The sequence below is a fragment of the Syngnathoides biaculeatus genome, chromosome 2 (genome assembly GCF_019802595.1).
Source record: "Syngnathoides biaculeatus isolate LvHL_M chromosome 2, ASM1980259v1, whole genome shotgun sequence".
Classification (NCBI taxonomy): domain Eukaryota; kingdom Metazoa; phylum Chordata; class Actinopteri; order Syngnathiformes; family Syngnathidae; genus Syngnathoides; species Syngnathoides biaculeatus.
The window spans coordinates 9,445,318-9,466,073 of NC_084641.1; the positions used below are offsets into that span (position 1 = coordinate 9,445,318).

General features: G+C 42.8%; 2 protein-coding genes across 5 annotated transcripts in view; both read left to right on the forward strand.

The window, feature by feature from the left end:
• Positions 1-3,590, forward strand: part of LOC133494407 (prickle-like protein 2) — a 32,793-nt gene extending 29,203 nt beyond the window's left edge. Inside the window, exon 9 of the mRNA XM_061808210.1 lies at positions 47-3,590. Coding sequence (XP_061664194.1) covers positions 47-990 — 944 coding nt within the window. The 3' untranslated portion in view covers positions 991-3,590. The remainder of the gene's footprint in view (positions 1-46) is intronic.
• Positions 3,591-13,115: 9,525 nt separating this feature from the next.
• On the forward strand, positions 13,116-20,588 carry LOC133507063 (receptor-type tyrosine-protein phosphatase V-like). Of its 4 annotated transcripts, none has more exons than XM_061831661.1 (12): positions 13,130-13,234; positions 13,325-13,531; positions 13,603-13,669; positions 13,989-14,088; positions 14,309-14,399; positions 14,477-14,553; positions 14,637-14,771; positions 15,848-15,970; positions 16,100-16,260; positions 16,347-16,482; positions 20,034-20,095; positions 20,184-20,588. In XM_061831661.1, exons 3-12 carry the CDS (start codon positions 13,665-13,667, stop codon positions 20,326-20,328), a joined length of 1,035 nt encoding a protein of 344 aa, XP_061687645.1. In that variant the 5' UTR covers positions 13,130-13,234; positions 13,325-13,531; positions 13,603-13,664; the 3' UTR covers positions 20,329-20,588. The 4 variants fall into 4 exon arrangements, with proteins under 4 accessions (XP_061687636.1, XP_061687645.1, XP_061687652.1 ...); XM_061831668.1 differs by lacking the exon at positions 13,130-13,234 and having other exon boundaries at positions 13,243-13,531; positions 20,184-20,367; positions 20,446-20,588; XM_061831652.1 differs by lacking the exon at positions 13,325-13,531 and having other exon boundaries at positions 13,116-13,234.
• Positions 20,589-20,756: the final 168 nt, after the last annotated feature.

Here is a 20,756-nt window from a genome sequence, read left to right on the forward strand (position 1 = left end):
GTCCAAATAGTATCTAAATGTGAAATGTGCTTTACACTTTAAACAGGCAATTCTCTGGATGGGGTCAGCAAGCGTCAGGAGAATTTGTCCAGGTTCTCCATGCCTGACCTGAGCAAGGATTCCGGTGTAAACGTGTCGGAAAAAAGCAATATGGGAACGCTTAGCTCTTCAGTTCAGTTCCATAGTACAGAGTCTCTATCCTCTTCTCGTCCCTTTAACAACAACATGTACACCCCACACAGAGTGGGCTACCCACTGCAGTACTGGGATGGCCCGGCACCTCTGGGTTTTCATAGCAAAGGTCATGGTGGGATTATGGGGAGCAGTGGGAACTTGCGGATGGCTCCCATGAGTGACAGAATACCCCGCCGACTCATAAATGGGCAGGAACTCTCATCTCAGAATCAACAGCCTCAACCGAGACATCGCAAACACCATCGGGGAAGCGGGCAGCACCGCAGCGGGCGCCACCACAAACGCTCCCGTCGTTCTCGCTCTGACAACGCACTGCACCTGGTAGCTGACCGACCTACTCAAATGGTGGAGCTGCCGTACCATCGTGTCCAGGAGGATTACGATCGCTTCCCTTCTGGTCATGCTGCTAGAGAGTTGTTTGGCCCGGAGCCAGGCGGTTGCCGACAGCAACCCCACCGGCCGTGTCCCCGCACCACTTCTGATCTCACCCTGCAGAATGCTGGATGGCAGCCTGTTGAGTTGGGTGGGCCACGCTGGCACGATGGGCACAGGCAAGCCGCTGACCCATGGTGCTCCAGTTGCTCCTCTTCCTCTGAATCAGAAGAAAACGAGGGCTACTTCATGGGCGAACCCATCCCTCGGCCCGTGCAGCTGTGCTACATCAACAACGAGGAGCTACGCCATCGCTACAGCCCCTCCGGAATGGGCGGCCACCACGGACCCCTGCACGGACCCATTCACGGCCAGCTGCATGCCCGCCAGAGAAGGAAGAGCAAAAACTGCATCATTTCATAAATAGAAAAAAATAAATAAATGATGGTGAGGGCACAAGTAGAGATGTAAAAGATATAAAAGAGACAGATGAGGAGACAATAAAAGCAACAGAGAGTGGGTAGCTGAGTGTGAGATAGTGACAGATAGCAGTGTGTGTGTTTGTAGGGGTGGACGTAAAGAGACTTTAGGCCTATTTTTCATGCTGTGAGGTTACACAACTCGGGAGTGTTTGTGTACACCTACACAGAGTGAGTTAACTACAAGAGGAAGCTCAGTTGTTTTACACAACAGAAAACAAAAGGAATGTTTACAATGTTAGATGCCAAACATCTGATGCGAGCAAGAAGCACTGCTTAATTTGACTGCGAAATATCAACGTGGTCAAGGTAAATAAGATGGTTGTGTGTGTCTGTGCTTGTGTCCATGTTCTAGAGAGATTGAACAATTAATTCCTTTACAGGTCAAAAAGGAACTGCGGTGGTGTCACAGCTCATCGTCTCAAAAAGCCTTTGGCATTAAATGTGTCAATTTGGAAATTGCGGGAGTTGTGTCGGGCAGGTGAAAGCTACACGATAGATTCCAACCTGTGTCATTGTTTTACCTCACTGGAATCTAAATGCGGCTGGAATTTTGTTTTAGCTTGCTAGCCCAGTTAGCACCATGTACAAATAGTCTGTTGAACTTTGTGCTCTGCATAGCCAACTCTCCATGCTTTACCAAGGACAGAGCGCCAGGGGGCCTCTACAAATGGGCACCCCGTTTGTGAAGCTGTTCACAGCAAAAATAACAGCCCCATTTTGTCACAGTTAGCTTCAAAACTTATTTTTTTTAAAGAGCCTGCACATTTAGAAAAATATTTGTCATTTTAGTAATCCATCCATCCATCCATTTTCTGAGCCACTTATCCACACAAGGGTTGCGGGAGTGCTGGAGCCAATCCCAGCTGTCAATGGCCCAGGAGGCAGGGTACACCCAGAACTGGTCGCCAGCTCATCGCAGGGCACATAGAAACAAACAACCATTCACACTCACGTTCAATTTGGAGTCTTCAATGAACACACCACACATGTTTTTGGGATGTGGGAGGAAAGCGTGGCTGTTAGCTTGCTTTGTTGCTTAAGAAAAGAGGCTAAAGTCCCAGCAGCCAGCAAGGACCTCCGAAGGAAGAATCGCCATCTTTCAGTTCCACCATCCATAACTCAATCTTTCAGTTCCACCATCCATAACTCATTGCAGAGCTTCGGCGAAAGGACTTCATAAAAGTGACACTAAACACTCAAAATACTCCTCAAATAAAGTTTCTTTAACTGCTTTGTTATTTCAAGTAGTGATCATTAGATGTGTTTTATATGTTACTACGCTACAAACACACAGCTTTTGTTTTGTTACGTCCATTTCTTGGCTGTGTGGAGCTGCATATTTGCTGAATATTTATTTCAACTTGAATCTTTTCTATTTAACGTTGAATTAAAATATAGATTTGACATTCGCTTTTAATATTTACATTTAAATATAAGATACTGTACTATAAGATACTGTGTATAGATTTACCATTTATACATACATTTACGATTCAGTTTTCACATGTACATTTAAATTCAGATAGAAGATATATATATAACTATGACTTATATTCAGGAGTTCTATTTAGATATTTAGCATTTAGAATCGGAACTTAGATGTCACATCAAATATTTGGATTCAACTATAAGGATGACAAGAATTGTTCTAAATGTGCAACCAGAAAAAAACTACACTTGAAAATTTACACCATTTTTTTTCCAACACTGTGTGAAGCCAAATGTGACAAAAATGTTTTTCTGTATTCTCGCGTGAGCCACTTTCCAATCGGCATCCCACAGTTCTCTGCTCCTTGACCATTCAGGCACAGTAACGTCAGGTATGGTCCCGTTTTCTCTTCTGCAACATGCTTTGTTTATTGAGAGTACCTTTTAGGCAAGTATACATAAAGATAATAATCCTAACAATAGTGAAATAATAACAAATAATGCAAATAATAATCTTATGGACATTAAAAAGAATACCTATTAAATGTTTATATAGTAATACACACATTAACGCAATGGATATAGTAATGTAAATGTCATGTATATATGGTCTTAAATATCTCTATATTTTGTAACTAAAGAACCATTATTTGTATATCATTTAGAGATAGGATAGTTGCATGTAATTATGTTGTTGTCGCATATTTAAAATAAAGTGTACTTCTATGAACACCCATGGAGCCATATTTTTGTAGAGAGATTTTTGTGCAACCTTTATTGGGTCCTCAGGGACAAATTCAAAAATTACTTTTCTGACGTTGTTTGAAGTCACTGACTAGTCAGACATTGCTCTTAGCATCAGATACAGTGAGATATTTACTAATCTAATTGTGTCCCGTATTCAGGACTCTCTGCTACATCAACCATCAACCAACACATTTAAAAAAAAAAAAAACTGGCTGCTGTTGGTTTAGTGGCAGTAGAATTTAGTACGATCCATTTCGTGTTACCTTTGTTCCGCGCTTGCTTGTTGAAAGCTATACTGGAGTGTTTGGGCTTTCCATTTATGTTCAAGCTTGAAATCTATTTTGTTTTCCACTCTTCATCATCACAATGGACAATGTTTTTGTTTCTTCTTCAGAGCTACAGCTACATGAAAGGGGTAAAACGTTACACAAAGGAAAGAAAAACTGCTTACAGTATGCCGTGCAGTTATGCACAAGTGTAAACTACAATAAAACACAATATCTGAAAACCTCTGAACATATAACTCAAAATTTTGTTTTATTTGCTTTCTAAATGAGGACTTTTTCATATTAGTATTTCTTCTTAATTATTTTGACTGCGCATCCATTACACACAAAGATTGTTGTCACTTTAGCAGATGTGTGAAAATCTCCAAGAATCACCTTGAAAAAAATAAAAAATCCTGAACGCTCAGACCAAAAGGATTCTTGAGCGGAAGGCAGGCAGCATCATGAGCCCGGTTAGTGAGTCTTTGTCCTCTATAAACGTTTCCATGGTATCCGTGAACCGAGCGCAGATTTGCTTGCAGTACCGACTTAATAGGAAGCCTGCACTGTTGTTGTTTGCCGACAGGTTTTGATCAATCTACTCTTTGTGTGACCAGGCGGCCTCTGTTGCTCTGCAACTGTCACCAAGTGAAAGGAGGCCAGCTTGGCGACCGATCGGGCGCCACCATAGCAAGCAAAGGCACATTTATCCCTTGCACTGGAGACAAAGTATGTGAGCGCTGTGGTGTGACAACATATCGATTTTCTCTCGCAGTACAATAATCCATACAGCACATTGTACTGCAGAGGGGTGTTTTGATACACGCTATAGTGAAAGTTTTGATGAGAATTATTTTAAAATGTAAGTTACCTTAATGCTGTGGTTTCCAACCTTTATGGAGCAAAGGCAGATATTTGAAAATTAAAAAATCTCGCTTCACACTAACAAACAAAAATGTGACAAAAAGTGGATTCACTAATTACTGTATGTATTTCCAACTATCTAATAAAAGAATATTTATTTGCTGTGCCTGTGACTATGCCTCACTTGCATGAATTGATGAACAATGGTACATTATTGCTTGCAAGTATATATGTTCATCCATTTTCTTAACCACTTATCCTCACAAGGGTTGCTGGATGGGTCATTGCTAGAGCCTATCCCAGCTGTCAACGGGCAGGAGGCGGGGTACACCCTGAATTGGTTGCCAGCCAATCGCAGGGCACATAGAGACAGACAACAGTCGCACTCACAGTCACACCGACGGGTGATTTCGAGTGTACAATTAATCTTGTATGTTTTTGGAATGTGGGAGGAAACCGCAGTGCCCGGAGGAAACCCACACAGGCACGGGGAGAACATGCAAACTCCACACAGGTGGGGGTGGGATCGAACCCGGGTCCTCAGAACTGTAAGGCCGACGCTTTGCCAGCTGATCCACCGTGCCGCCACTGTACATTATTCAACCTGGAAAAATAATGTAAATGTTTCGGTTTTGTTTCTTTGTTTTGTTCCTTTTCCCCACTAAAATCAAGTGGCGCTTTCCATACATATATCTGATTGTATACAGTAATGTGATTCTGTGTTTTCACCAACAGCCGAAAAACTTCGCTTTCACTTCTTCCGTTACCAGTATATCGTGATGTACTGCATCACAGATACTCTTGCAATTCTGTGAGGTGGCAAAGCAAGTGCAAGAAGTACCACGTCCAAATAAAAGTGACCCGCCTCAGGATAAGAAGAGCAGCCACGTCAATGTGAAAGCAACAGAAAACAAAATGTTCTGCGTCCCCGAGCACTTTTATCACACCTTTCCAGTCAATCTTCCTGTTTCCGTCTGTTCAATAACTACAACTTCTCGCAAATTGGGCTTGGATGCGACGCACTACATTATCCATCTCTCTCTGCCTTTCGTGCTCCCACTTGAAGGGATCTTTGCTTTCCTGTTCCCTATTTGCAGGCTTTCTTTTTGCTGCTCTCGCTCTGATCTCTCCTTCCTGCCTGGCTTTGGTTTCGCGGCCGCTTTGAGGAACCTGCAAAAGAAATTGCTCTAAAACAGTTGGACCCTTTCAATCAGACAGTTGGCCACAGAGGGAGAACGATGAGCTGTAATGACTCAAAGATGATGAAAGTCAGGCACCACATGTCGACTTGCAACAATGCTCCAGTGAATTCTGAGCTTGTTTGATGGCACATGTTGTACAAAGCATGTTGAGGGGGGAAAAATTATTCACAGGAGCATTAAGTAAGATTTGTCTCCCCTAAATTCTGAACAAACATTTATTGGACATAGCAGATGTTTACCATCGCTTGCCCCAAACAGTATGTCACCCAAATTTTATCAATGTTTAGTTTTGTGTAGAATAATCCTCCATCCATCCATTTTCTTCATCGCTTATCCTCACGAGGAGTGCTGGAGTCTATCCCAGCTCTCAACGGGCAGGAGGCAGGGTACAACTCTGTACTGGTTGCCAGTCAATCGCAAGACACATAGAGACAGACGACAGTCGCACTCATAACCACACCTAAGGGCAATTTAGTGTGTCCAATTAATGTTGCCTGTTTTTGCAATGTGGAAGGAAACTGGAGTGCCCGGAGGAAACCCACGCAGGGGGTGAACATGCAAACTCCGCACAGGCGGGTCCGAGATCGAACCAAGGACCTCAGAACTGTGAGGCCAATGCCTTACCAGCTGATCCACCATGCCGCCTTGAATAATCACAAATCATATTTCTTTGATGATTCATTTTTTTTCTGCATGTCAAGAACGTGAACAATCATTTTGGAGAAGCGTTTGTGTATCTTAATTGTTTTGGGACCTCTACGAAATTGCACACAGTTGGGCCAACCATTTTTATTGTTGTTGTTGTTTTCCTTATTGACTCAACATATATTACAAGGGACTAATTAGTGTGAACAGGGGAATGTTTCTCGGCATTCATTTTTACCACAAATGAAATAAATAGAAAGCAATCAGAGCGAGACTAGGCCATTGTTTTGGGCAACGAAACAGATGGTGAAGCTTTTGAACTTCCGATGAACTGATTGTCCTTGTCTCTGCTGGAGGTGCGCTTGGAAAGAATTATCCTCTGAACTGGAAATAAGACAAACCCCAAGGTCGCTATTACACAGTAGTTAATAAAGGATGTACTTTTTTTTTGTTAATTATTATTAGATGGCTCTTTCTCTAGCATACCAGTGTGTGTGTTTCAGTTGTTTCCATGGTATCCACCTAATTGGAAAACTAAGGATGGTTCTGTAATGAGAAGCGAAGTAGAATGTGTTGCTATTTGAGACTGCAGTATTCTTGTGCAGACAACAGGAGCGTTATGGCTCATTATATGCAGCCCGCTCATCCCTCATCCTCTCTCTTATATACGGCACACAAAAATCAGGGATGAGTCACCATCATCGCTCCGTCACTGGTGCGCACACACACACACACACACACACACACACACACACAAAAAAAACTGTTCCAGACTCACACATGCACAAACACACCTCCACAGTGCTGCAGTGTGTGCACATTAAGAGCCACAGTGGAAGAGAGAATGTAGGAAAACAAGCGGTTTCAGTGCAACATTTCAGGGATGGTTGGTACGACACTTCTAGATTTCACAAGTAGTGAGAGTGGTCTTTTTACATTGAAAGCCAAATCCATCGACCTATTCCTGATTTACTAATAACATGGACACTGCATTTTTACCAGAATCTTGGCAATTGTAAAATTCTGATATATAATTCGGTTTTATTTTGTTTTTCCTGGTATGTGGCTACCTGCCAACCACCAGAACCTCCAGCAGCTGGGGGCCTCCAAATATTTGTAAAAGCATTGCACTCGGGTGAACTCACAGTGCCATCCCATAACCAAGCGAGAAATGCCATTACAGAAGCGTCAAATTATTTCTGGTGTGGAATATATGTTATTAAATATTTCCTTTGATCAAGTGGGTCGAGGCATTCAAAATAAGAATCCATTGCTCCATGTAGCGTCTTCTTTGGTTATGCATTGTGCAGTAGACAAAATCTGTTTGTTGATACAGTAATAAGAGTATGTGGGTCAAGAAACTATTTTAGTGCTTCATAATGGTACATCACTTTAACGCAAGTCTTTCTAGGGTGAATGTACTTTTTATCTAATAATATTACCAAAAAAAAAAAAAAACCACACATTTACATGAAATACACCATACTCAGCAGTTATGCTGATAATCAAAGGTGTGTAAATCAAATTCGGAATTGGACTTACATAATTGTAACTGCATATGACAGCATGGGAGTGCTTCTGATTTTACTCAGCGGTGTAAATCAGGACCACCAATTTAGGTTGTATTTTTTTTTCCAGCCTAGACAGCTCTCATGGGCTGTCTAATCCTGGGTACAATCCTTGAGCAACAAACTACATAGTCTCATAATATTTATAAGGTACAACTTTTGAAGTACAGAATAATTGAGACTGCGTTTTGAGTCAATTATAATATATTAATATAATTATATTTACCTTTAATCATCAAAACTGTTTTATTTGCATACATTTTGTATTATTTGGCTGCGTGCTAAATTGTAATTTAAATATTATGCTTAGATGAGGGATATTTGGATGTCCTTTTTTTTTATTTCTCTTTCTTATGTGGAGTGTTGGTGGCACAGTGACTGTTTAAGACATCTGCCTCACAGTTCTGAGGTCTAGGGGTTAAAGGTCTAATCCAGAGGACCTATATTTTATTTACATAATCAGAAAAACTTAGCTAAAATGTCATTAAAAAAATATATTTTAAAAATTCTCAACACAACAGCTAAGAAAAATTAGCGTCAAAGTGCGCATTTTATTTGTAATCCGAATGCCTCCGATGTCTGTTTCCTAAACATCACATGGATACGGATATTAATTGACACATATATCTGTACCAGTATTGTACTTACTTTTAAAACTAGGTAGATACTTGTCAATACTAAACAATTGAACACGTATGTACGTACTTGCTACCGAAGCCAAGTGAACGCTGTACCGGGTTTTCAAAGAAGTCCTGTGTGAAATGCTTGGAACATATTACTGTCCACTTTGATTTGTAACTCCAATGCGCCCATTTTGTCTTCATAAGCTTAATCCATAACCTGCCTATCTGTTCATCTTTCGGCCATTCATCTAAGATGACTCTGTCACCATTTGATGCAGAACAGCCATATCCAACACACTTCCTCACCCTAAATATTGTCTTGATGTGACATCACATTCCAGGGAGTTACGGAACTTGCCAAATCTAAGTGACGTTTTGAACAAAATCTTAAGACTGACTTTGACACTAATTTATTTCATTTCTGTTGTGTTGAGAATTTTCAAAATATTTTTTCAACTGAGAGTTGAGAGCACACGAGCGACTCTAATGAGGAGAAGAGGTTTGGAAAAAGGATGCACGGATAGATGAAGATTCAGTTCGTCTTCAATTTGTGCATAATGTTACACTGTATTTTAATCATATTATTCTACTTTTTAGGACCAAAACCTCTGTGTCGTTTTTCCTGAACGCATCGACACTACTAGGGAGGGGCTTGACAGTTGTGTCATAAATGCACATTTGCACGCCGGTACAGTAGCATTTGTATTGCTTGTAATTTCCGTTAAGGCAGTGGTTCCCAAATTTTTTACAGTGTCCCCTTTGCGAAGATGACATTATTTTCACACAGTTTTTCAATAAATATGCAAATGATGAGCTTGTAAACATTAATTCTTCTGCCGGTCCCTGTCCTCGATCCAAGTAACCTCGGCCTATACAAATGGGATCACACGTACGGTCTGGCCTTTGCCAGATCGTTGCCTCATGCCTCGTTCCCGCACTCTCCTGATCCTGTTCCTGCTCTCACGTGTACAGACTCCTGCCTGCCTACTGACCTGCCTTTCATGTCTGACGATTTTCATTATTGCTGCTTCCGTGGACTGCCTGTTGGGTTCTTGATGCTGGACTGAATAAAGACGTTTCCCAAACTCCCTCTGCACCTCCCGAGTTGTGCATTCGGGTCCAACCCCGTGTTCTGCTCGTGACAGAACGATCTGGCCATAACATGGACCCAGCCGACTCAGCTGCGATCCGTCAGTCCCTGCAAATCCAAGGCAGACGTAGCTACCGCCGCAACAAGTCCAAGTCTGTCCGAGCACACTCCTCTGCAGGTCGCTGACGCCCACCAGACTGTGTGTTCGCCACTCTCCCGGCCCGACTGGTTCTTTGGAGACTCAGGTAATATTAAGCCCTTTCTCGCTCAATGTGATCTCCACTTTGAAATGCAGTCCTCCGCCTTTCCCACTGACCCCTCCGCTCCTTGACAGCCTTTGTGATCTCTCACCTGACGGGGAAGGCAGAAACCTGGGCCACAGCTGAATGCAGCCGTGGTTCCGACACGTCACAACTGGGCCTCCTTTGTGGGAGCAATGACGCAGGTATTTCATTACACGTCCCCAGAACTGGACACGGCGGCTTCGTTGATCTCGCTCCAGCAGGGGAATGCAAAGTCGGAGACTATGCGATCGAGTTCCGCATCCGAGCGGCAGAGAGCGGGTGGAACGAAGGAGCACTCCTCGATGCGTTCGTACAGGGGCTGTTGCTTAGGATCCAAAACCGCCTCGTCGCACTGGAACTTCCTACGAACGCGGACTTGCTTATCGCCCTTGCCTTGAGGATCGACCAGAGGGTCGCAATACAGGGACGGGTCAACTCACTATATGGGGATGCCCGACAGAACCCTGGAACGCACACCGCTCTCCAACCGGGCCAGGTTGATGGGATGGAGCCCGTGCAAGTCGAGGGGGTCAACAGCTCCCCCGAGGAGCGACAATGACGCCGACGAGAGGGTCGCTCTAACTATTGCGGACCTTGTGGCTCGTTGATCGGTCAAGCCCGCACGACCCGCACTCAGGGTATCCACAACGGTGAGTTTAAACTAAACCGCGGGCGGTTCGACGCGGTCCCTGCTTCATGTGACACTAAGCAGAGGTTCATGTACAGCTACGGCGTTCATCGACTCCAGGTCAGACGTGAACCTCCTGAAACTGCGAGTAGTTGAATTATTGGGTTTAGAAACATTTATGACGCAGCGTCTCTGACACGCTCATGCAGCTAACGGCAAGTTTTTGTTTCAAATAACCCACCACACTCATACTATGGACATGACACTCCCTGATGCACACACCAAGGGCTTGAGTTTCCACATTTTCGACTTCCAGAACAGTGACGACATTCTGGGGAGCCCATGGCTCAAGCAGCATAACCCCCTCATTAACTGGCCCTCCGGCCAAATCAAGTCATGGGGCACGAAATGCGGCGTCACGTGCCTCACATCCCCTGAGAAAGGGGACCCATCGGTCGCTCCGGGAGTACCACGGGATTCGCACCCAGAGCCGGACTTGTCTCTGGTGCCTCCCTGCTATTCTGATTTGAAGGAGGTGTTCTCTAAAGCAAAGGCTAAGTCTCTTCCGCCTCACCGGCCGTATGACTGTGCTATTAAATTACTGCCCGGCACTTCACCCCCATGGGGGAGAGTCTTCGCTCTTACAGGCCCAGAACTCCAAGCCATGAGGGACTATGTGGAGGAGTCGCTGTCAGCAGGCCTCATCCGACCCTCATCTCCACCCACCGGAGCTGGCTGCTTCTTTGTTGAGAAAAAGGGGACAACCTTGCACCCCTGCATCGAGTACCGGGGCCCAAACGACATCACGGTAAAGAACAGGTAACCCCTTCCCCTAATCGCCACGGCCTTCAAGTTGCTGAAAGAAGCTCGAATATTCACCAAATTGGACTTGCAGAACACGTACCACCTGGTGCGCATTAGGGAGGGGGATGAGTGGAAAAGTGCCTTTAACACACCCACAGGACACTATGAGCGAGATGCTTAATAGGCATGTTTACGTCTATCTCTACGACATTCTGATTTTTTCACCAGACGAGGATTCCCATGTGGGGCACGTCCGGTCTATGCTGCAGCAACAGTTGCGACATGGCCTGTACGTCAAAGCAGAGAAATGCGAATTTCACCGGCCCTCCGTCTCGTTCCTGGGTTTTGCCCTAGTGCAAGGGGAAATTTGCATGCATCCAGGCAAAATCGAGGCCGTCCCGCAGTGGCCCACTCCTACGAATCGCAAAGAGGTGCAGAAATTCATTGAATTTGCTAACTTGTACCGCAAGTTTATTAGGAACTTTAGCACCATTGCTGCGCCCTTGCACGCGCACACCTCTCCACACAATTCCTTTGATTGGAATCCGACCTGCCAGGCAGCCCTCAGCAAGCTCACTTCAGCCCAGGTCCTCAAACTGCATGACCCGGAGAGACAAGTTTATCATTGAGGTGGACGCATCAGTCTCTGGGGTAGGGGTGGTCCTCTACCAAAGGAGCCCCAGGGATGAGGGACTTACAACCCTGCGCCTTTTCTCCAAGAGGCTGACTCCGGCGGAACGCAATGACGACGTCGGAGACCGTGTGTTGCTCGCAGTCAAGACTGCTATGTAATGAGTGGAAACATTGGCTGGAGGGGACTCAGGTCCAGTTTCTGGTGCTGACAGACCATAAGAACCTCGAGTATCTCAAGGCCACCAAGAGACTAAACCGCCTGGCAAGCGAGGTGGGCACTCTTTTTATACTCGATTCCGTTTCATGATGTCGTTTGACAAGGGACCAAGAATGGGAAGCCTAATGAGCTATCGCGGATACACAAGGGGGAACAAACCAAGCCTGGGCACGCCCCGATTCTCCCTGACGCAGCAATCAGTGGAGGCGCACACAGTGCACCTCATTCCAAGTAATCACAACCTATACAATTAGGACCACACATTCGGTCTGGCCTTTGCCAGATCATTGCCTCATGCCTCGTTCCTGCACTCTCCTGATCCTGTTCCTGTTCTCACGTGTACCGACTCCTGCCTGCCAACTGACCTGTCTTTCATGCCTGCCGATTTCATTACTACTGCTTCCGTGGACTGCCTGTTGGGTTCTAGACACTGGACTCAATAAAGACGTTTTCCAAACCGCCTCTGCGCCTCCCGAGTTGTGCATTTGGGTCCAACCCCGTGTTCTGCTCATGACAATTCTTGGGAATTAGGAAACATAAACAACAGGCATAACTCCACTAATCACTGCAGTGATGACTTTTACAGTTAAAAAAATTACACTGGTGATTTTACCAAGGTGTTCTGACTGCAAGTGAGGACGGAACTCGGAGTTTTGTTTTTTTTTAATTATTATTATTATTATTACCAACAACAACAACAACAAAAAAGTGTCATGTTTGTTTTACAGATGAATAGAGAGTGATTGAGGCCACATCACCGTTGCACTAAAACACTCCTTTCCCTACAGTATGACAAATAGAAATTCATCAAGAAAACTTTCATGAAATCATAATTATTATACGTGACTAAACATTCCAATGAACAGCTGTTTGTTGGGCAAATGTCCATGGCGGGCATAATCAATGACAAATAAGCATTGAGCACATCAAAGACATTCCCCAGGAGGGTTGCTATTTTTCTGGAAAACTAAGAATTACGAAGAATAGCTGAAGGCCACATGACATCCAATACAGTGAGTGTTCCTCTTCATTTCCTGACAGTTTGAGTCTCCACCCTCCGGCTCCACCCTTCAGAGCACACTTGGACTGGCCTTGGAAAATTATTAAAAACAGATGAAACAGTATGGCGGTTTGTCTTCGATGTGTGGGACACAAAAATATCCTCTGCGGCACGTTGTTCACAAAGGTAATTTTTTTACTCTACAGACAGTACCTGAAACCTGATGTCCTTGAAACTGTGACTGTGAGCGTGTGGTGTTTGGAAAACTTGTTGCAGCAGGTTTTTCCTCTTGTGGCGGCTGTGTCATACTTCCGCTGTAAGAATGTAGTTAGGCTCAACTTGTTGCCTCTCTGGCAACATGGCTAAGGGAGCATTGAGGCGCTAGACTTCTCACCAAAACCAGCACAACTGAATCTGTATTTGGATGTCCAATGACGACAATTAAATAGAGGAGAAAAGTACAAAAGGGGGATAGACACCAATGTGAGTGCTTCCGTTTCTTTTTCACACAGAGATTTTTTTCATTTTTCAAGATGTCTTTTCTTTTTTTACAGCATCGGGACTAAACCTGGTAATAACATCCTGCTTGAGTTAGTACTTCACCACAAGAACAGAAATGAGGTAAAAAAAATTCACTTGGACATTTTCTGAATATGCTCACGGATCCGTTTTCACTATTGTCAGCAAAACCAGTGGACGGACAGACTAGTACACAAACAGACAGACAGACAGATCGATGTTGAATGATGTAAAAGACATATAGTTTACTTTGATTTAACCTCTCAAAGTTTTTTTTTTTTTTTTTTACATTTTTTAAATCAATTGCTTCCAGATTATAGAGTATATAACTGGAACTTCCTCTTTTTTTATGTTTAAAAAAAAAAAAGGTATTTTTGATATCCACTGCAAAAACCACATTTAAGGCCAGTGTACTTTGCAGAGTACAGACGTCATCGAGAGCGGAAATCGTGCGCGCATTCGAGTCGACATGCCAGAGACTCTCGGCTTCTGACAACAGGGGGTTTAAACAGGAATTTGAGGTAACCAGTCTGCCACATTCAAGTTCAACCCCCCCTCTCAACAAGAACCATTTTGTTTGTTTTGAATGACAAAGGCTAAATTAAAATTTGTCTTAGTCTGTTTCATAATTGACCCACTTCAACTATCACCATTGTTAAATCATAAAGTCAAAATAAGAATACTGAATATTGAACACTTTCATTCATTGAATGGGCACATCTCATTAACACTTTTGTGAAGGAGCTGAAGAATGTGGGCAAAGATCTTTCAACCAAGGCGGCCGACCTGGAAGCTAACAAAGAAAAGAACCGATACCCGTACATATTACCATGTAAGTCCATAACATATAGTAGAAGTATGTTCAAGAGTTTACGGCCGTACATTTTTCTCAACCGCGTGTGACTACAGATGACCACTGCCGGGTGAGGCTATCCATTCAAAACTCCTATCTCAACTCGGACTACATCAACGCCAATTTTGTACCTGTAAGAGTTGATTCACGCCCCCTAAATGAATACTCCAGGAACGGTTCACAAAGAAGTACGTGTTTGTCCACATATGTGTGCAGGGTGGAGGCTCTGAGCGAGACTTCATCTGCACACAGGGTCCCATGCGTGACACCATAGGCGATTTCTGGAGGATGGTGTGGGAGCAGAACGTCAAGATAATTGTCATGGTGACAGCCCTGAGACACAGGGACTTGGTGAGACACACACGGTGCCTCCGTCGAGATTTCTGTTCAACTGTGAGCCCTCATGACAAGAAATACAGTCCTTAAAACAGAATCAATGCACTGCTGCAAGAGGCTCAATGAGAACAGACATTTGAAAATAAAAGTACAATTAAAACAGCGTACAGTGCAAGAAATACAGAAAGCGTATGTACTCTAAATCGCAGGGGAAAAAAAAGAAGCTGGATTTGAAAACATTCACACTTAGGGCTGACGTCACTTCTACTGGCAACTTATTCCATTTTTGCGCAGCTAAGTGCTGCTTCTTCATGTTTCCTTTGGATTCTGCACTCCATTTTTAGACTTGAATCACTCGATCTCAGAGCCCTACTGGGTTTATATTCCATTAGCATTTCTTTCATGTATTCAGGACCTAAACCATTTAGTGATTTATAGACCAGTACCAGAATTTTAAAATCTATTCTAAAGCTGACTGGAAGCCAGTGTAAAGACTTTAGTAGAGTGACCGTTTTGTTCTGGTCAGAACCCAAGCTGCAGCATTCTGAATGAGCTGCAGCTGTTAAATGCTCTTTTCGGGGAGTCCAGTCAGAAGACCATTATAATAGTAAAATCTATTTGAGATAAAAGCATAGAAGAGCTTTTCCTGGTCTGCTTAACACATGCAAGACTTCACTCTCGATATGTTCTTCAGTTGGTAAAAGGCAGTTTTTGAGATTGATTTTATATGACTATTGAAAGTCAGGTCAGAACACCCAAGTTTTGGACTTGGTCTTTCCTTTTAAGAATTGTGAGTACAGGTATTTACTAACAGCAATTCTCTTTTCTTTATTGCCCCAAAAAATTATCTCAGCACCGCATTTGGTAAAATATCTCTCCCTGCCCTATACAGGTACAGTAAAAGGCTACCCTATTTTTTCCACGGTTACATCTTTGTGTCATGTGTTAATGTTGATCCAATGAGAAATCACTGACCCTGCAGCTATCGTTCAACCTAATGTTGAATTTTTAGCCACGCAGTTTACATACTCCAGCAGTCGGGGAAAGTATTCATGTTATGTATGATCAAGTCAAACGTTTCCTGGGTGCAGGTACTATGTGATGAGTATTGGTCTCTGCAACCAGGAACAGTTTATCACGGACCTTTCCAAGTAACAACAATGGCTCGGAAACAAGGCCCGAACTATTTTATCTCCACTATTAACCTCAGACAGGTATGAAAGAATTTGTTTTCCCTTTTAACTACTTGTAAATAACCAATGTTGACAAAGCTGTGTGCCTCCCACACGGATGTTGACTCCAAAGGTTTATGTTAAACTAAAGGCTGGTGCAATGTGTTTCAGAGAGACTCTCCAACAGATCGGATCATAACACACTATCACTATCCATCCTGGCCAGACCGGGGCGTCCCTAAAGACCCGTCCTCACTCTGTACCTTCACAGATCACGTACGGCAGCATTTGGAAGCCATTCCACATTTGGGGCCGGCAGTTGTGCACTGCAGGTTTGACCTCTGCCTATCAAGTCATACTGGAATGATGAACTGCTGTGCCATCCAGAGGCCTGTACTCATTCACCATTGAATATCAGTGCAGGCGTAGGCCGGTCGGGGACCTTCGTCACGCTGCTGTGGCTGATGCAGCTGTGCGTGAGAGGCATCCGGCCTGATGTGCGAGCTGCTGTGGCTGACCTACGACTACATCGAATGTGGATGGTTCAGAATCTGGTATAACCACCGTTCAAATATCAGAGACAAAACAATACATCATGTAATCACACAGAACTGCCTAAGGAAGGAACAAAGTGACGAAAAATTATTTGTCTATATTTACCAGCGGAAGGCCATGCAAAAACCGCATATGTTGCTATTGAGTGTATGGTAGAAACGACAAAATTTAAGCATTTGATAATCGGTTAGCATTCCCAATCGCCAGCACATTAGCGATTTAGGTTTAAGATTTAAAAAAAAAAAAAAACAGTCAACTCACTCATACATGTTCTATGTACTTTACAAATCTAGCACTGTTTTAAAGGTCTCTTATAGGTAGTCAATTGTCATTTACGGCTAAGTTTATAAGTGCCACAACACCGCATCGTACGTAATGAATATCCATCTGAAACATTGTTACTGGCAGCGTAAACATGGTTCCGGGAGGAACTTTTTTTTTTTTTTCTTGTCCTGGTGCAGCTTCCAATTCTGCATCGACCAATATTTTTTAAATCGCGTTAGCTGACTTATTTGATACTTTTTAACCAGCTGTAGAGTAAATTAATACTATTTTCATGAATAGAACATGCATGTAAATGTAGATCATTGCTTACTACAGTACTTGTGATTTTCACATTTTCTTCTTCAAGCGGCACCAATCAGTTCAACAATGAAATATGAAACAATTCTCAGTCCTAATGATATACAGCGCAGTTCTATAAAGTATTTGTAAATGATGAATTGAACAGACATAGATGACTGCAGTGTATATCTTGAGAAGTTTCTCTACATTTCCAAAACAAAAGAAGAAAGCACATTTAGTGAGGAGTTGCTCTACTTGGAGGAGGATACTCTGTCGAGCACTTGACAAAATATAAAACAACAAAAAATAAATATAAATAAATAAATGTAAGTGGCACGTACAGAGCTGCCAAATGTTACAGAACGTCCGTATCTTGTTACAGAAATAAACTGAGGCTGACTCGTTACGTCCGTAAGACCAATTTTTTCCACATATTCCGGGAGGGTAAAAAAAAAAAAAAAAAAAAAATCAAGCGCCCGACATTACTGGCATGTACAACACTTTTTTTGTGCGGCCGCCGTGGCAAAAAAAAAAAAGAGGAGAAAGGGGGAGGCAAAAATGGTTGGAGCTACGCTGTTACGTTATCAAGGAGGTGAAGAATGGGGACGCAAAGGCATAAATGCATCATGCTGATTTCCAAGCTATCGTGTCATGAAATCACCGAAATAAGGGATTGAGTTGTACAGGTCACTTGTCTCATACTGCAGGTCCTGTCTGGAATCGTGTTATAGCACAAAAGCCAATTAACACATGCCCAGAGAAAGAAACGTAAAGCAATTCACTGACTCACAAGAGGCCCCTTGCAAGGGAAAGGAAGTAAAATGTCACTCGAGACGTCATGTGAGAATGGGGGCGGGTTACAAGTGTATTAATAATAATAATAATAATAATAGACTTGTAATTTAAAACAAGATAACCTTTATTAGTGCTGCAATGGGTAAATTTCAATTATTTCAGTAGAAATAGCAGATATGGGAAATATATAAACTGTATATAATATAAATAGCATGCAAGACATATCGATACAAGTGCATTCATGAAATGGAATTTTTTGGTGGGAAAAACTATCAATACATTAACTATCCAGTTCAACCCGTTAGCAATGTTATTCATTTGTTTAACCTGAGTTTTAACTGTAACATTTAAGATTTGATTAATCAGATTTAATACTTTTTTCCTCCCAAGCAAGGTTGAGAACTAAATTACTAAAGGCACGTCAAAATCAAATATACTTTAATTGCAACTGGAGCCACAATTACAAAGTTGATGCTCGTTCACCTACGTCACCAAAGTCACGCCAGGGAACCAAAGCATTGCTCAACGCGAAGTCGGTTGGAGACTACATGAAAATCCAGTTTATAGCACGACACCCAGAGTTTTGTCCGATACCGTTAAACATTTAGAAGGTGATAATAAACGAAGCTTTGTGGAAAAATGAGAGACACTTGGCAGAGAGGACCCATATTTAATGCCGAAGTCAATGTTTTCGCTGATTAGAAGTTGGACTGTTAACCCGGTTCCGCTTGTCTTGGACAACTGGAGCTACACAAGTATCTGGTGAGTAAGTCGTTCAGATTTACATGGAAGAGTTCAAAATCATAGAAAAGTCTGGACGCATACAAATACTTCGTTGCTGGATCTGTTCTCAACGGGCAGACAGCTCGTGAATGCAGAAGCGTGTTCGACTAAACGTTAACCTTTGCCGAAACCCAGTGATCTTTTCAGCTGGTATTCAATACAAATACAAATATTTAAATAAATTAACCCTGGTTTTACACAAACTCGCGTTCATTAACTATGATTGAAAAAAAAAAAAAAGAGGACAAGCGAGTCGTTCCTCTGAAGTGTTTCCCAAAAAGTATTTATGATGCCAAGTTGCCTCATTTGAGAACAATGTGTTAAAAAAAAGACCCAGTTGGCTTCTCCGTACACAAAGCGTGTTGCGGCCACGTTAGACCTCTCCATGACAGACCTTTTTAAAAAAAAAAAATGCATTGTTCTCAAACGAGTCCAATGTGTATTTAAAACAACGAAAACAAAGCGCTGGGATAGGCTTCAGCCCCCATACACGGAAGCGTGTTGTGGCCACACGTTAACCTATGTAAACCGCTATGTGACTGGCGTTTTTTTTTTTTTTTTTTTTCTAAATACGCATTGGACTCGTTTGAGAAGAATGAATATTAAAAAAAAAAAACGGTCGGGGAGAGGTTTTCCGAAGTTTAACGTGTGGCTGCAACACACTTCCGTTCATGTTGGAGACGACTGTCTTTTTTTTAACGCATTGTTCCCAAATGAGCCAACTTGGGATTATAAATATTTCTTGAGAATTTGAGATTGAGAAGAATAATTCCTACCTGAAATGAAGTTATCGCTACACAGTCGTGTGTATTTGGTTGAGCACCATCCATCACGTTTAATTGCCGAAATCCATCAATCTATTCTCGTCTTTTCAGCTGGTATGCTATAGAATGACCTCTTTGAATATTTGTCTTGTCTGTTGTAACAAACAACAGCACAACAAGTCTCGGGCATTGTGAATATTCTGCTCCGGTTCAATGTCGAGCAGCTCTGTTTGACCGGCAATATGGCGCTGTGAAAATGGTGACGTCACATACACGAACAAGCTCTATAGACTCGTGATTATGTTGTGCAGTCGAATAGCACACAAAGTTATTTTTATCCAATTACATAATACACTGCGATAACCGCTTGGCAGTAATGTTCTTGGCAAAATCTTGAATTTTAGACTAATTTGGACAACTTGTTCTGGAAGTTGATTTCCATAGGTTGGCATCTGGGCATATGAAGCCCCAGCCCCCCACACGACAGTCTTCACCAATTTCTAATGTACTTTTGTTTAAATGAAGGGTGTGGGGGCTGTTGAAACATAGTAACAAACCATTGACAGATTCCTGGCATTTCCTTACCATCTCTTCACACCTTTGCTTTGAAGCATCTCGTAACCTTTACTCCCTTTCTGTATTAGGAGCAGTACATATTTGTTCACCAGTGTCTGCTATACTGGCTGAGCGGTGGAAAGTCATCATGGTGAGCAAACAAAAGCAGTGCATTCACATGCCCTGGAACTGGGAGTTGTCATTTCACGACACTTTCCCTTATTCTGATTTTTGAACAGCTTTACCCACACAGAGTACACAAACCGAGAGGTGAGGAAGAGAAATCGACATCACAGGCGGAAACATCCTTCAGACCAACCCCCGAGCGCATTGCAGCAGATGTTACAACCCGGGAAAATATTGCGTAGGCTGTTACCCTCTTAATCACAGCTAAATCCAGGTCCACATGGCTCAACCTCACAGGTGGGTGCAAGCTAATGACAATTCAAGAGAGCATGACAGATAGGGGCCCTAATTTTTTTTTTAATTGGCACCGATAAGTTGAGGTGGCCCAAAATCACTGACGGCATCCAAGGAATAACTTCACAGATGGAAGTGAAAGGCACCAACGGCCCGCAAGATCTGTATCACATGAAAACCAAAGTAACGTTACCAGGAAAGAGATACGATAAACCTGCCAGGCAGGTTAAACCTGTTGCTAAATATGTCACTGGTCCCAAGCGAAAAATGTGACTGCAACTACACATTTATCTTCACAGCTAATGGTCATTCCTCATGTCAACAAAGCACAAGTTTGCAACTGGTGATTTTCTTATTAAATCAAAATCTTTTTAAAAGTCATTGTGCAGTGT